Genomic DNA, 17,649 nt, shown 5'->3' on the forward strand with positions numbered 1-17,649 from the left:
GGCTTTGGAAGACCTCAATCGGCTCAAGTGATTATCAACTTCTTGGATCAGAGGGTGTGGCCTTGAGGGGAAGCTGTTTGTCATCTTTGAGATGATAGAAGAAATTGTGGGGTACTGTTTTGCCAAGATTAGAAGTGGAGGTGCAAGAACAAGAACTAGATGATGATGAAGAAGAAGTTAAGAAAAAAAATGAAGATGCTACTAGTACTGAAGTGACACCAGCCTCTTGTCATGAGGTTGACAGTCATAATCAAATGCTGATATATTAGGAAGGGAAATCGGTTCGGATGTTCATCAAGCAACAAATGAGGATGATGATATCCATATGCTAAACGATGAGATTGACACAGAGGTCTCAATAGGGACAGATATTCATGCTCATGATCTATTCAATGCGCCCAATGCTAATATCTATGATAATTATGGTTCTAAGCAAGAAAATGAAGGTTTTCTAGAATTCAAGACTCTATCACCTGAAACAAGTGGGGAAGCACGAAATAGCTATTTCTCATTAGGTTCAAAACTTAATGAGATTGAGGAAGAGAAGGTTCTTCATGATACACCGACTTCTACAGACCATTTCCATCAGTTATATAACAAAATGCTACTTACCAAGAGAAGGGAATCATGAACAAAACCGTCACTGGAGAAACAAGATTTTGTGAAACAAGAACCACAATATGTAAGTGATGAGGGAAATGTGCCTCTCAGGAAGATAGAGAACAAACCCATCATTGATTTTGTGGAGCACGCATCATTGATTTAGATTAATAGTTTGTTGTAACAGTTTCCACTCATGAAGTGAAATTTCATGGCAATTCACGTGCTACCAAAAGCGTGCTACCAGAAGTCAAATATGGTGGTCGGCTCTACTCTCAAAACTAAAGCAGTGCCTAAGAAGTCATTAAAGCTACGAAGGAAAAGTGCTCAACCATTTTCACTCATTAAAGCTACTCTCAAGGAAGTTCCTTTCGTGGAAAAAGAAGAGTTTCTAGACAAAGAGAAAGAGGAAGCATATTGCCGAGATGATGGAATATCTAGGGCTTGGTGACAGTTAAATCAATTCCCATGCATCACCAAGCGTGCTCCACATGACTATATGATCTACTGAGTACGAAAGTAAAATCATGTTTAAGTAGTCAAACTTGCAGCTGCATTAATGCAGGCAGCAGGAAGAAAAAAAAAACCAACACTATGAAGCAATTAGTGTTAGAGAAGCAATTTGTCAACGATCATCAATAAATGTTCAAGCCATACCGAATCAACACCAAATCAAATAAATCGACAGGAGAGTCAGTAATTTCTCTTTGTGACGAACTAAATCTCGGAAGTCATAAGGAAAGATTACTACAAAATTTGCGGAGCCTCGAAAGCTACCTCCACAAATTCTCCAAATCAAACTACATACTTCAAGCTGCGTTTTCGGCACGTGACGACGACATGTCTGCAACACGACTTGAAGTGGGGGCATTTGTAGACACATGAAATTTAATGAAGTAAATTATCTTCGTTAAATAATTAAATCGACCAAGAGCCCGATAAAATTGCACACGTGGCCAAAAGTCAACAAAGTTGGTGCGGATCCAAATAAAACTCGTGTCAGCACATAAACGGATGATCGTAATCAAAGCTATGTGATTCTGACTTAAAATCGAAAATTGAATGTTATTGACGATTCGAAATTGTAATCGGACATTTTATTAAATTAATAAATTCTTTAACGACTATAATTAAATCAACTATTTTCTGTTTAATTTAGTTATGAGAATAACTAATTTTGAATTAATCGGAAAATACATATTGATTTAATTATACAATTAAAGAAATTTATTATTTTAAGCGTCATTAAAATATTATACAAAATAGAAACTTTGACACTATAAATAGCCCTTTCAACATAAAGAGAGGGGGGGATTTTTAGACTTGGAGAAGAAGCAGAGAAATCACTTGAGCAAGAATCACTCTCGACAAATCCCGAAGTCTCTCAAGTCCACGAAGATCATCAAATCCAGGAAGAATCGTCAAGCCACCAAATCGCTCGTTCTTCATCAAATCCAAATTCAACCTCAAGTCCACGAAGAATCATCAAGCGGCCAAATCGCTCATTCTTCATCAAATCCAAATCCAACCTCAAGTCCACGAAGAATCATCAAGCGGCCAAATCGCTCGTTCTTCATCAAATCCAAATCCAATCCAAACTCAAGTCCACGAAGAATCATCAAGCGGCCAAATCGCTCGTTCTTCATCAAGTCAAATCCAAATCAAACTCAAATCCTCAAGATCAAGTGCATGTCACCCTTGAGACAAATCACATACGGAGATAGAATCAGAGGAGTTCACCAAAGATTGTAACCCCGCGCTGGATATTCAATAAATTACATTTATTTGTATACGTGTCTGCATTCTTATTTGGTTTTCAGATTCGCGTTCTACAGTGTATAAAGTAGAGACACTAGGTATCAGTCGTTTAGTATAACCAGCTTCACCAAATTATAGAAGTTTCACTATCACGAGAATCGTTTTCCACAGCCATCAAAAATAAAAAGTTTCAAACTTCCAAGTTCCAACAGTTTTTTTGGAAACAAAAATTTGGGGCGGGTATGAGGACTCATTCCCAATGATATAAAAGAATCTTCAATTCAACATATTCTTTTGCGAATTGGAAAAGGATGGAGCTACAAAATGACTTCGGAATGGGGTTGGACTAGATCATCGGGGCACCAAATTGTTTTTATAACAAAAATGAAATATTGAGCTTTATAAACTTCAAAAAAAATTAGACTCGTAATAAGAAAAGCTTTAATTCTTGCTTGTAAATTCCCAATTCCCGGCCCTCAAGTACTTTTCGACACTACCACCCAACGAACTAGATAATCCCAAAGAAAACACTTAAAAGAGTTTCAATCCTTTTCACCACAGGGATTTGGAATAGAGATGATTAATATGCTGGGAGACTAGTAAGAAATGCTTGAATCACCCCTAAGCCTACCCCCTGTCGATAGAAAAGCTTCTTCCAACCCTTCTTATTAGGAACAACATTCAACATAAAATCCAGGGGCATCAGAAAATCCAAATAATTTGTTTCATTTCTTGGGGCTAACTAGCCTCTGTATAATCACAAATACAACAAATACGGGTGGTATAGACCTGGCAACGAGAGAAAGAAAAAAAAAAAACAAAAACAATAGTTTGAGAGGCATGATACATTCTCTTGTCTGTATAGCACTTCTAATTCTATATGGGTATCCAATTGCCCCCTAGATCTACAGAAGTTATAAATCAATAACAACGACATTATAATGATGTCTTAGAGAAATGATAGTTATATAAATGGGGGCCTCTCAATTCGTGAACATATTTCTACTTGAAAAAAAAAAGAATGGACTATAGATGGACTCAAAATATACAGATTACGACCTCCGATACAGCAAGAGAAGGAAAACAAAATCAGAGCCTATCATAGGGACTAACGAGCTTTACCAACTTCCATTTCACAGAAGCTTACTAGTTCTTCGCCTTGATGGCCCTCCGGGAAAGAGTGTCATAATCCATCCCAAGACTCTTTCCACTACCTACATATAAGAGTAGAGAAAGAAAATGATACTTCGTTCATGCACGTAGGAATTATAATAAAACAAAAGAAATGTGCAGGCATGTAACAGAAACAGATTCCCAGCATTAGTTAAACGAAATTGTTATTAACAACACCCATTTATGTCTTATACATTTTTTTATTACTCTTTTAATGCACTCTATTACTTTTGCTTGGTTTTTATTAGCTTAAATCATTAGTGGGATGTGTGAATAACAAAATATGGTGTGTCAATAACACCACCCTAGTTAAAAACCACCCTTTGATTTTTTTTTTCATTTTACACTCAATGCAACATATCATATATAACAAATAAAAATAAAAACTGCAAAAACACTTTATTTTTTTGAAAAGATAGTGTGCATCTGTGCCCATTAAATATGAATTAATTTTTTAAAACGAGAAGTACCTCATCTCCTTCATCTGCATATGGAGTACTGTCAGGCAAATCGTGTGATATGGGTTGCCTGACTGGAGTATTTTCATTAGCCATACTTTGGGCAGTCAAAAGCTCTAATCTTTGAGTTTGAGCTTCAAGTTTCCGGGACAATTCATAATTCAGTTCCTTCATTCATAGAGTGCAAAATCAGTAATGCAAAATTAGTAATCATTTCAATGTCACTAGACCTAGATTTTAATGTTGAAACATTAAGAGACAGACACATATTAATATATAAGAGATCAAGTGCCAGCTAGCTGAGCACTGTGATTTCTATCCCGAGCAAGCATTGATGATATAGAAACAAGCAATGCATGTTAAACTACCCAGCCTTGAAAGTACAAACACATATTCTGAAAAATATAAATCAAGCCACCTACTATAAGGTCAAAATAAAACTGATACCTCATATCCTATAGGCAACAAAACTAGAATTTCAAAATTCATAGGATGCTATTGGCATAAGTATCTAGTATCTCGGGTATGAGATAAGCATGCTCCAAATACAAGCCTACACCTCACAGTAAGACAAGTACATGTGCCTCTTTAGGCAGAAGTAATTTGTAAATCATAACCTATATTTTATAGTCACTTCCTTTTCAATGATGTATAAACTTATTAATGATGTATCAGACATCATCGTCATGACCCAGAAACAAATCTAGCAATCCAAAAAAAAAACATGTCGTTCTTCACCTTAGTGGGACAGAATACTAAGAATAAAAGAGAGTATTTATAGTATAGAATGTAGAAGTATGGTACCTTCAACTTGGAGCATTGAGATGTTTCAGATGCCAAAGATTGTAGCAACTCTTCTTTTTCTAATGTTAACTGCAACAAGAAAACTCTGGTAATGAATATGATGGCTCTGCTAATTAATCTACTTCATTAGTAAATTTATTAGATTGCAAACAATAATGGGGCAAGATATTATGAGCAACTAGATGCCGGAACAAAAAAAAGGACATAATGATCAATAGGTTGACCATTCAAGCAATATAATGGGTTGAAGGTACCTCAGAAACTAGTGTATTGATGTTATCAATTGTTCGCATCTGATCAGGAGGTATATTTACAGATGAAACATCAAAACTTGACTGTCCATTTTCAGGAAGCATTGAAAAACTGGAGGCATCACGCATTTCCTGGTCTACAGTATCAGGACTAACCTCCTCATTTGCTTCTATATTGATTTCAAGACCCAAAAAAGAAAAACCCAGGGTCATATTTTCTCTAAAAACTTGAAAAGACATTACTCAGGTACTTGTAAAGAATAAGTAATGTACTTGTGAACAATAAGCCAAACAAGAGTTATATACCTAGATCTTCTGTAGAAGTAAACACATCTTTCTTGCCAGTAGTACTCTTGCTAACATCAGCTTTTTTTTCATTAGCCGACGCTTTCCTTAGCATAGACTGCAACAGCTTCTTCTCTGTACCAGTTATATATCAATGAATACTTACAATACTATGAATAAAATGTTAAGGTTTGTAAAAAGGAGAAAATTAAAAAGTCTTTAAGGTCTATAACAAAAGCATACAGGAATAAAAATTAGAAAGAATGAAACAAATGGTACTCTGAGACCCCACCAGAGAAAGTTAATAGACTCCAGCAGTCTATATTTTTGTTTGTCAATAAGAAAAACTTTCACCTAGTTTTTTTTTTTAATACAACTTCCTCACTATACAAGCACACATACCTTCCTGAAGAGCGTTGATTGTTGAATGCAGATCTGCACGGTCTTTCTCTAGGCTAGACAATCTTTTTCTGCAAAGTTTCAGTATGAATGCCCACTTTCAGAAGTTGGTGAAAAGGTGTAAAGAATGAAATCTTAATCAAAGATGATAACAAAATTGTATTTTAATGGAAGGAGACCTCCCATCAGCAGTATTTCTCTTGGAAAGCCAGTAGCACAAAGCAAAGTCAGAGTACTTGAAAGAGAAAAACTGGCTAAAAGAGACAGACACTACACTAAGAGTTTGCTTATTGAAAAGCCTACGAGGAAACTACCCTTTTACATTGATAACGCTGTGGCTTGCAATTGCACTACAGTACCCGAAATTGTCCTTCCATATTTCATTATACATGGCTAATGGGGGTAGACAGCATGTGAACCTCGGTCAAGAAGATATGAATGGTCATACCATAAAGGATATATTTAATTGCAAGAAGCATCAACCTAGACCATCACTGGCATAGAAAACTAAAACCGTTTTGATCACCGAAAAAATTATTTCATGATCAATCAGTTCATTTTCTAGATTCTTATGGAAGGATGACTTCTGCTAAAATTCACCCAATTTGATCACCATTTGGTAATCTAAACTGCAAGCAACTACAGCCCATTGGATAAGACTGAAATGATATGGTAGTCAAATAGCTAAAGATGATTGGTTTAGATGAATCGGAAAAGACTTTCTAAAATGGGGTACAGAACTTGGGATCGAGTGAAAACACTTAACTTTGCAGAAACACTGTTTATGAAGAAAACAAAAGAGCCACTGTAGCATCATCTCAAGTTTAACCACAAAAAACCAAATCAGTTCATTCCCTTCCATATCAATCAGGAATACATCTTCGTGCTGAAAAAATGCATAAAAATTTAACTTCACTTTGGAACGGCGTCATTTTGAAGAAGCTCTATTGTAGACAGAAAGAGGGTGACACAGTTGGACAGACACTGACACATAAGAATATGATTCTGGCTACCCTAAATATTTACATACAAGCTAGTTTCAAGAATAATCTAGATATCATTAATATTTTGACATGGTGAAAATACAAAAAATTTTGATTCTTTGGGAGATACTTAAAACTTTGCAGACAGGATCACATCCTCCACAAAAGAGACAACAGAGTGATTAACCCCATTAAAGTAGTGCAATAGCTACATTGACACCAGGTGTGTTTGGCCTCACTTGTGAGCTTTCCCACATTGAAAATATATACAATATGTTAACAAGAGGTAGGCTATCTTACTTTTGAGATATGTAAGAGACCCTCTCCCACTAACAAGCACACTCTTATCACAATCATACAATCATTCCGATGTGGCCTCTAGAAAACTAGTACAATGACCCTTTGCATCTCTAGTGATCACTTTGTCCCCCACAAGATGCAATGCCCTTGGGGTTGAACCACTAAATCTTGGTCCTTATGCCTGATGCACTACCCGCAACATAAATAAGCCAGGGGGCACCCAAAGATTTTCAAAACTTCTGCTACCATCTCAGCAATGTAGGAAGAGAAGGGCTTTGCCCTTCTCTGTCCTTACCCGGTGATCCTTCACCAAGAAACTACTGTTGTGCAACAGAATTACTGATTGTAGTGGTATCATTTTGCTGATATTCTCCGCACTTAACCATCTTAGCAACACTAGATGTGATGATCGCTCTCCTTTGGGTATGTTACAATCATAGTCGATCACCACCTATATTTTTCAAGTTGTTGCATCCATTTTTCAATGAGGGCTTTCAATTTCCACATCCTTAATTTATGTCGAGTCACATAAGCCAAAGTGATATCATGACCCCTTGCAACTACACATTGAATAAATTATTCCAATGCAGCTCAGTCCACCTATCAACTCCTTTCAATTAAGATTTTTGGGTTTCCAACCTGCTCCAACTTGCTTAAATATTTCATCTAGTCGACTCTACCAATAACAATACTAGCTCAACAAGTGCCAACTTATATTTCTAAAGCTGTGTCTTTTCATATAAGGGATATCCTTGGTTTGCATCAAGCTACGCAACCTTAACATCCACCTCACGCTACACACTCATGAGGTCCACCTATTTGTCAAACATTGTCATATCCTGAACAAACCTACACCAGATTCCAAGCTAGAAACCTGGACATATGGACCCCTAACAGCCCAAACAGATTTACTTTTAGCATACAGCTATTGAGCAACTCTTCACTCAATACCAAAGCAATGGTTGCAGCTGACCTATCAGGAACGGCAACGTAAGTCCAACGGATAGGCCCTAGGTTACTGTCATATCCTAAGGGCTCACCACCCATCCTCCATTCCAGACAGACCCCGCTTTGGTGTACATTTACTTTATGCATCGCCAAGGAACACAAACTTACGCTACAATCACAAACTCATATTTGACAGCAACAAAAAGAAAAGCTTACTTGTATGAAGATATTTCTGCTTGTGAGTTCTCCAATTGCCTCTCCAGCTTTAGCTCAGTTGACCTTAGTCTGAGTGCCTACATAGATCAATATAATCGTTTATACGAAAAACGAACTTGTACACTGTCGAAAGGTACATAGATTTAGCACCTTACTTCTACAGGCATGGTAATTTTTTGCGCCCATCCAGGGAAGACATCATATATGTTTTTTTCCGAAATACCGGTAAAATTTGACCTAAATCTCATTTTCTTCTGACCTAAATACCCAAATACAGTGGGCAGGTCTATGCAGTCATAAAAGCCAACATACCAAGAAGAATCACTACCTTCTCCTCCAAACCAATAACTTCAGAAGCCAATAACTTGGAACGTTCATCGGCTGCATTACATTCTAGCTGGGCATTTGCATATTCATTTCTGACGGCTTCAAGTTCCACCTATTATAGGCAAGAAGAATTTAAATTAACAAAAGATAAACTGAAGACAACTGACAGGTAGTACACCATCCCATGCAATCAATTGAATTTGCTTCAAAAGCTTCAATACGCTCATCATTTTCTTCTGATAGACTGAAGATGGTGGAAATAATAATGCCCCTTTTTGCATAATTTGAAAGTAGTAAAGAATGTCCAAACAAGTTCAGAAGGTAATAAGATTTTAGATCCAGATATGGCATAAGAGGAGAAAGGCTACTCTAAAATAAAAGACAAGTGCTCATTCTCTAACAAGTAAAATTTGCAACCAAACATTGTTAACAGTAGTAATAGCATCCTTTTATCTAACAATCTCTCGTACATGTTATATTATCCTTCTCCAATTATCAAATAAAATTTCCTGCTAGCTACTAGCTACTACACCATTCCCTTAGCATTACAATATTAATATATCTTAAAATATATTTTATGCATTTATATATCATTACAGCATCATAAAATATATTTTCTGCCAGATATGCACAAATATATACAGCCCTTCTTGGCGGCAGAGGTCAGCACCAATGGTTTTGGTGCGGAATTTCCAATTTTCACCACTTTTCGATCAAATTTCCTCATCTCCACCGTCTAGTATCTAGATAATGTTGTGTAGATCATCTCTGCAAAATTTCAGCCAATTTGGCAATCGTCAAGGCACTCAAAATTGTGTTTTTCTGTTAAAAACATGAACGATTCATGTTTGAAAGAATTCAGTCCGTCCATTTGTTTTTCGATTTGAGGGCCTTAACAATCATCAAATTGGCTGAAATTTTGCAGAGATGATCTACACAATATTATCTAGATACTAGACGGTAGAGATGAGGAAATTCGATCGAAAAGTTGTGAAAAAATGGAATTCCGCACCAAAACCATTGGTGCGGACCTCCTTACCCGAGAAAAATCCTATATATATATATATATATATGTGCATGTTATACAGTCCCATCAGATGTAATGAAATGCAGAAAATGACCGAAAATCAGGGATTATCAACTCTAACCATGTGGGCCTTGATCTCCTCTTGTAATGTTTCCAAGTCAGATTTCAGTTGGTCAACAACACTTCTCTGGAGGAGGAAAGCAGAAAAAAAGTTAGAATGATGCAAAGACATGATTAATGACCTTTCTAGGGGAGGTCATCACTGTTATCCAACAGAATAGTTTTAAGGATATTTTCACTAGAAGGCAGACAGAAAATTATACCAAGATGGGTCATATACTACATGCCGTTCATAACGTACATAGAAACTAAACAGATACACAAATATAACGCCTCGAAATATCTTAGCATCCAAACAAACCTGTTGGTTGTAAGTCTCTGTCAAAGAAGAATTTTCAGAAGCCAATGACTCAGCTAAAGAACGTGATGCCTCAAGTGCCCGTTGCAAAGAAAACTTTTCTTGTGTCAAATCTTCAATGTGCTGCATAACATGAAACAATAAATGATTCCAACCAAATGAGCTCAGCACTGCAAATTTATCATTAAACTTAAAATGCACAGTAAGCACAAGTGTTCATTGAAGTTTTCTCTTTTGCCAGTATCCCAACCAAAGATCGTCCACAAAAATAGAGAATTGTTGCTCACAAACTATAATCATAATACTTAACTAGAAGACTACAGGAATTTAGCACATAATGCTTTAGATCTCTTTGAAAGAAGGCCAAATGGATCAGGTGATACATAATGGCTTGGCAAATTTATCCTTCTCCTATGCTAAGTTTAACTTTTTTCTTAAGAGAACAAAGGCAACCTTGAGAATGATAGAGCACAGATGATCCAAATAAACCCCAGTACCTTCCAGATGGAATTTGAAAGATAGGTACTTCAGGCTCCAACTGTGTATGCTAGTATCTCTGTGTTATAGACTTCATTACAATCTACATCTCTTCCTTCTAACTCCAGCCATATTTACCACCCCTCAAAAATTGCATCTCTCAATTATCTCATTATTATAACTTATTGCTAGGATGAAGTTAAACAATATATTTTCATCACAAAGTAAATTCAATAAATCAAACCGCGATTCATTCCATTCCTTTGACATGCTGAATGTTTAGTGAACAGGGCCCATCACAACCAACTGTTTAAAAACGTGACGACATTTTAAGTTCTAAATGAGATCTCTGTACATATCTTTAAATAAAGAAGGCATAGAACCAGTGGACCATTAAAAAGATTCAGCAGAAGATAATAATGGGATACAGTACCTGTTCCAAAGCCGCGAAATCTTCATTTTGCTTAGATGAATAAAACTCATGTTTTCTGTCCAAGCTACTCTCAACTATTGGCCTCTGCTGGTCCACCCCAGCACTAGGAGAAAGTGAAGACTTGTTGGAATGCTCAAATAAATAAGGTGTAGCAGGTCCATCCCCCATAGAGGGCTTATGGAAAGGCAATGACCCCAAGAAGCTCGTGCCATTTGATTTAGAGCTGCTGGAGAAATATGACTCCTCCGGTTGAGCTTGTTGAAAAGGACTCCCGGAAGAAGCTCCAGAAACATTAAGAGAATCAAGGAATGATGGGCGAGATCTCCTTGAACTATTATCAGGTGTTACTGACACTGGCTCTACATGATTGGACAGACTTCTAGCATCATATCCATAATCAGTGGATTCAGATGTTTGCAGTTGTGTACTACCATTTGCAGAGCTACTTAGTTTTCCTTCTCCAAATCTGAAACTTAAAGGATCACTGAAGTCTGCAGAACCATTACGTATTCTTTTCCCAACTTCTTGAGAAAACCCTCTTGCACTGGTACTAGGTTCAATCAAGTCTGATACAAATCTCATCACATAAATCCAGTCAAAATTTTACTCCAATCAAAGATATCATAAACAATCACTACAATTATAAGATAAAAGAAACATGGTTATTAGAAGATAATAAAAATGATACCTTCATAAAGTGAAGATGATGAAGGAGGACCACCAGCCATTGTGCTGAAATTACTGGTCTCACTTTGTAAAAATGTGCTGACAGAGTTTTGAGGTGAAATTTTTGCAACAGATTGTTGAGAATACCCCAAACCAGCACCTAAGGAACCCCTCGAAGAAAGTTCATGTTCAGATGACTGATCCCCATAAAAGCTGAATTGCCTTGTGTTGCTCTCAGATTCTTGACTGGCTTGTGGACGTAGAGTAATAGGATGGTCAGATGTCTGTGCAAATGGTAAAGAACCTATGGTACCAGTATCTTTTTCAACATCATTATTCATCCCTTTTATATCATACCTATCCCCAACATCTGAGGGTCTAGGAAAACCTGAGACACCATATCTCTTATATCCTTGATCTGCAGAAAATCCATTATAATCGTCTGTTGAAGGACTACTGTATGCATTATTTGAAGAAGCATGTTCCTTTTTTTTGGAAAAATCAATGGCGTTGTCACCGTTGCTCGATATTACAGAAGACGCTTCCGTTAAACCACCAGCAGGCCCATCAGATGTACCAGCTCCGTCTGAGACTGTAACCCGTACAGTTTCTGCAGGCTGTTTCTCATTTGAGCCAACTTCAGAGCCATTGACTAAGCTAGAAGAAGAAGCCTTCTTAGCTTTTTCTGCCGCTTTTTTCTTACGGAACTCTTCCAGCTGCACGAGAGAACAGGAAACAGATAAAATATTTAGCGAACAATCATACTCCTAATTGCTGAAACATTTCTAGAATGCATCAAAACAAAGATACCAAACTATAGTAACCAACACCTCATGGTTGATCAAATGAAATACAGAATCAATTCAACATTGCACATTTGTACGAAGAATCAATCCATCAAGCTGGGATCTTCTTCCTATTTCCACCATAATATCTCCCTAAATGAAGAATGTTCCTTCAAGAACTACAACAACCTAATCCTACCGTAATTTCCTTCATCAACAACCTTCTCTAAGTCATATTTCATTATTCGGTACGATTAAAAACACCAATAATCCACCCTGTAGCTACAAGCAATGTTTAAAGGTCGATCTTCGACACTCGAAAACGTATAATTCCAGCAGCCATCCAAGTCCCACGCAAAACCAGCTTCATGGACCATAATGTGGTTCTCAACTAACATCAATGGCAACATCATATACATTATAAAAGTTACCCAAAGAAAATTATGACATCGAATTCAGCAATAACATCGAATTCAACACAATCATTTCACATTTCCAAACCTCACAGAATCCAATCCTATATACACAAAACCGAAAATCGAAAAGCAAAGAAATGGAATGGGGGAAACAATACCCGGCGCTTTCCAGCTTCCAAATGCTCCTGTTTCTTCGTCGGCAACACCTGAGCGGAAGCCATTCAATCCCTCCCTAATCAAAATCAAACAACTTTATTCATACACACATCTTTCCCCTCACAAACCCCTAACGAAGCAAAACCCTAACACAAAATTCCAAATTCGATCAATGAATTGGGGCAACAATAATGCTGAATGCTCAATTCGGAATTCGATCAAACGGTCGGAAAATTTTGGGGATTTGAAAGAAATAAAAAAAAAATGAATCTTGTAGGGGAGATATGGAGAAGCTATACAAAACGTTAAAAAAAAGCCCTAATTTCGGTGCGGGCGGGCGGGGAGGCTCCGATCTGATCGGAGAGAAGGAGAGAGAGAGAGGGCGCTGTGAAATGCGCAATGGTTTTTAGGCTGGCAGATCTCTCCCTCCTCTCTATTTTTTTTTATTTTTTTTTCTTGTGGTTTTTGATTTTTGATTTTGATTTTTGAATTGATGTCATGATGATTACGTGGCGTCACCCAATTGTGGGGAGGGGTCTACAGGTTTTGGTTGAGGAAATAGGCAGGTGTTTTTTTTTTTTTTTGAAGGCTAATATAGGCAGGTGTTTGGTACATGTCAAATTGTCAATAGTTTTACAAAACGGTGCTTGGAATTTAGGTATGAACTGTCCAAAAATTAATTATGGTGTAAAATTCAAGTAAAAGATAGGTAGATGTTTATTCTCTAGAAGGGGGGCGTTTGTTACACTGGATAGCTCGAGATGAGATTGCCTTGCGCAAGAAAAGTATACACATCCTGTGTTTAGTAGAAAGAATGACTATTTATATGTTAGCCGGGAAGCAATCATCTCACACAAAGAAAATTCGGGCAGACTATCCAAATGTCAGGCGTTCTTCATTATTTCATGTGATAAACCGTGTTTAATATTATTAAGAGTATATAAAGAAATACGAAACATGTTATGTTATGTTACTTTTTTTATGTCACCATGTGTATAATGTATGTGGTGAGACACATTCATGCTCTCAAGGATAAATATCAATAAAATTAGATAAGATAAAAGAAAAATTATTATTAATTGAATACATGAGATAAGGAGAAGGAGGATACACACCGACATAGATGGGATAATAACAAAGGAAATGGAGGTCAAGAAAAAAAAAGAAAGAGGAGGGGGTGATGGAAAACTATCTCTGAAAATGGAGAGATAAAAAAGAATCTTCATATCTTGATAGCTAGATGGAGGCAACATAGAGAGTTTTTCTCCCTCTCTCCAAATATTAGAATGGTAGTGGAAGGTTACAATCCTAGTTGACATAGGGGTAAGTCTCTGAGATAATTTTGGTTAGGTTTGTTCGATTTAAGGCTACAGGAGATTGAGGGTGGTGATTAGCACCTTTCCAAAAACACCTTAATTCTGATTAAAATCTATTAATTCGAGTTAGGGTGTTGCACACTAAATGGCCAGGTCCCTGAAAAAACGCTATGTTTTCCTAAAAAGTCAATGAGCTCTAAATTGGGGGAAATTCGCAACTCCAATTCTCAATCAAATCGATCTGATCCTTTTGCTCACCAAGTCAACATTCCACTTGAAACTCGCGAGGGGGTTGTGTATAGGTCTGGAGATTGTCAGTTTTGCTTGGAACCTAGCTCCATAGTAGACGGGGTTGTGTTTTTGTGCAGGGGCAACCATTACTATCGTGCATATTGCTACTATTTTAGGTACGATATTAGTAATTTGGTCCTAGAGAAGAAAGAGAGTTTTTTTCTTTGCACTCATTGCTCGTAGTGTTGAGCTAAGATTCTTTATTGGTCTTATAGGGTTTTCATACACATGGATGAGGGACTAATTCTCATTCTTAGCCATAGACTGCTTCCCAACCCTCCCTCTCCTCCCCTAGCACCCGCTTAGAGGAGCCGACGCTGCCTCAGTTGGTTCTGCAACCGCTTAGAAGGCTCATCCTCTCTCTCCTCGCCCTCACCACCTGCAAGGTCACTTCACCTCCCTCCTCGCTCCTTACCTCGCCAATGACGGTGCATGAGGAGAGGCGCAAACGCACACCCCCCAAACTTTCAGGTTGGGTGTGTTTGAATTCAAGAAAGATGTTATCCAGACCTTGCCTTTTTGGTAAGTATTTAAGGCATTAATAATTGTTATTAAGGCACATTTGTTTATGAAAACTTGCCTGAAAGAGAAGGACATAAGATATTTGTACACGTGTGTTTTGTTTTTTTGTTAAGAGCTTTCGCAATTTGAATATGGTGCCCTTTGCATTAATCATATGATTTACTTGTTGAACATAAGGCTGTGGAAATTCGTAAATTGGTAGTATTGAAATTTATGTTGTGTTTTTTATGCACATACAGATGACGTATGTTTACTTTATCCTATATATGTATACTTCGAGTAGATGTTTATATATTGATTACTAAGATGAGGATATGTACCTTTTTATGAACCTTTTATATTTTGACCCTCATATACTTGGGCCCTATGCAAGATGGGTAGGATTTGTGATTATAACAATGGAGGAATGGCTAATGAAAATTTGGAACTGCAAAATTCTAAGAAACTGAAGGTGTTGTATGAATAAGTTTGAGGTTTTGCATAATTGTGCTTTGTTGAACAAGTTCTATTATCTAGTATGGTTTTAGCTTTTATGAAAAATAATTTGCGTTAAGTTGCACCTCAACATCCATCGTGTGAAGTATCTGGTGTTTGACATTATGTATTCAATTTAGAGACACCTAATTGATTTGTTTTACTGACAACTAGAATAAATTTTGGGACAAAATTTTCTCAAGAGTAGAATGTGATACCCCATATTTAACATTATTGAGAGTATATATGGAAATACGAAACTTGTTATGTTACTTTTTCCATGTGCGCAATACATAATGTGGTGAGACACATTCATGCTCTCATGAATAAATATCAATAGAATTAGATAAGATACAAATAATAATTAATAATAAATGAAAATATGAGATAAAGAGAAGGAGGATGCATACTGACAAAGAATGGATGAAAACAAAGGAAAAGGAGGTTGGGAAAAAAAAGGAAGGGGTATTGGAGAACTGTCCCTGAAAATGGAGAGATCAAAGAGGATCTTCATCTCTCGATAGCTAGATGGAGGCAACATAAAGAGTTTTCCTTCCTCTCTCCAAATATTAGAGTGGTAGTGGGAGGGGCGATCCTAATTGACATAAGGGTAAGTCTTTGAGATAATTTTGGTTAGGTTTGTTCGATTTGGGGCTATAGGAGATTAAGGATGGTGATTAGCACATTTCCAAACACGCTTTAATTTAGATTAAATCTATTAATTCAAGTTGGGGTGTTACATTTCACATGTTTTTTCACTGTTATATCCTTACATACCATTCAAATTAAAATATTCAACCGTCCTAAATAACTGAATAAGTCCTTGAAGTCTTGATAATTAGGTTACAAAATAAGTTGACAACTTCATTCTACTAAACTTCTTCCTAGCAACTCAGCTCCTCAGTCATTCTTCCTCTTCTTCATCACTAGAAATCTCTCCACCTATCATCGAAGTCCAATGTAGTGGAAAACACAAACAAGGAACATGTAAACCAACCCATTGTGCATTTCAGTATTCAAAAAGGAATGAATTAAGAACAACTTACCAATTTCTAACTTGTCCAACGCCTCATACAACTTCAACTCATCTTTGGTAGGCTCCTTAAATGCTTGAAATCCATTAACCATTCTTGGTGTCAATGAGGCTCTGAAATGGTCAATGACCCTTTTGCCAAGGCTAAATGTTGATTCAGAAGTCACTGTGGAAGCAGGAACAACAAACACATCCTTGGCTATTTGGGATAGAATGGGGTATCTAGAAGCATTCTCACTTCACCAAGACAAAATCTCAAATGTTTTGTTAGAAAGGTGTTCTGCAAGCTCCATGAAGTACTTGTCTAGCTCATTTTTTATCACAACAACATCTTTTTTCTTGTCCACAACTTAAAAAAGTGTATGTTTACTACATGACTATCCTCTTCGGCTTGTGGATTTGCAAACTCAATCATTGGCATTGTCACACTCCTTGAAGCTGCTGCAGCCACTAGATCATTATCTACAATTCAAGTAGTCTTTTTCTCATAAAAATCAGAATATAAATGAATTGCACAAAAAAAAAAGAACCAAGAGGAGGACATTACAGCATAAAAATTGAACAATTTGGTTAGTCTTCTTCACTTCTTTAACCATCTCTGTAGAAACCTCATTTGCACTACTTTTGTCAACCATTAGCTTTCGGAAGAAGAACTCGAGGTACAATATCTTGTACCTTGGATCTAAAACCACAACAACGAGAAGAATGGGGTTTAAATCTTCAAGCTTCAACTAATACTTGTCAAACTTTGCTCTCATTGAGCTGCCAATGCCAACAATAAGAGGATCTTCACTAACCACACATTTATCCAGCTCACCAACATAGTGCACATCCAAAGTAATGGCTCATTAGCAGTAACATGCTTAGTTGCACTAAATTTCAAGGTTGCATCATAGAAAATCTTGAGAAACTTGATAAGCCTTGATGCCTTTTCCCAATCCTCAGTTATAGGAGGTCCTGCTTTCTTACGTCCATTGACTTCCCCCTGAAAATAAACCTCAAACTATTGATCTTCATCCTCAAGCCTTTTAAAAGCATTGTTGTGCTTGTATCCAACATCCAACATAAAATATGTTGAATTCTAGCGTGTATGAACATCTAATGGGACAATGTCTCCCTTGTGATCAATCTTT

General features: G+C 36.9%; 1 protein-coding gene across 1 annotated transcript; it reads right to left on the reverse strand.

The window, feature by feature from the left end:
- Positions 1–3,211: 3,211 nt before the first annotated feature.
- Positions 3,212–13,275, reverse strand: LOC126790167 (protein BLISTER). Its single transcript, XM_050516321.1, has 13 exons — positions 12,883–13,275; positions 11,546–12,239; positions 10,858–11,423; positions 9,951–10,070; positions 9,651–9,716; positions 8,504–8,614; positions 8,176–8,252; positions 5,732–5,799; positions 5,351–5,464; positions 5,048–5,214; positions 4,794–4,862; positions 4,002–4,157; positions 3,212–3,572 (listed from the first exon to the last, which is right to left on the reverse strand). Exons 1-13 carry the CDS (start codon positions 12,943–12,945, stop codon positions 3,492–3,494), a joined length of 2,352 nt encoding a protein of 783 aa, XP_050372278.1. The 5' UTR covers positions 12,946–13,275; the 3' UTR covers positions 3,212–3,491.
- Positions 13,276–17,649: the final 4,374 nt, after the last annotated feature.

Source organism: Argentina anserina, chromosome 4, assembly GCF_933775445.1.
Source record: "Argentina anserina chromosome 4, drPotAnse1.1, whole genome shotgun sequence".
Lineage (NCBI taxonomy): Eukaryota > Viridiplantae > Streptophyta > Magnoliopsida > Rosales > Rosaceae > Argentina > Argentina anserina.

Bases quoted from the DNA above. Each gene is read 5' to 3' on its own strand.
- LOC126790167 (XM_050516321.1), bottom strand. From the start codon at position 12,945: ATGGCTTCCGCTCAGGTGTTGCCGACGAAGAAACAGGAGCATTTGGAA. The intron at 12,240-12,882 runs GTATTGTTTCCC...TCTCTCGTGCAG, and splicing joins TGGAAGCTGGAAAGCGCCGG to CTGGAAGAGTTCCGTAAGAA. The intron at 4,863-5,047 runs GTACCTTCAACC...TTCTTGTTGCAG, and splicing joins TCAATACACTAGTTTCTGAG to TTAACATTAGAAAAAGAAGA.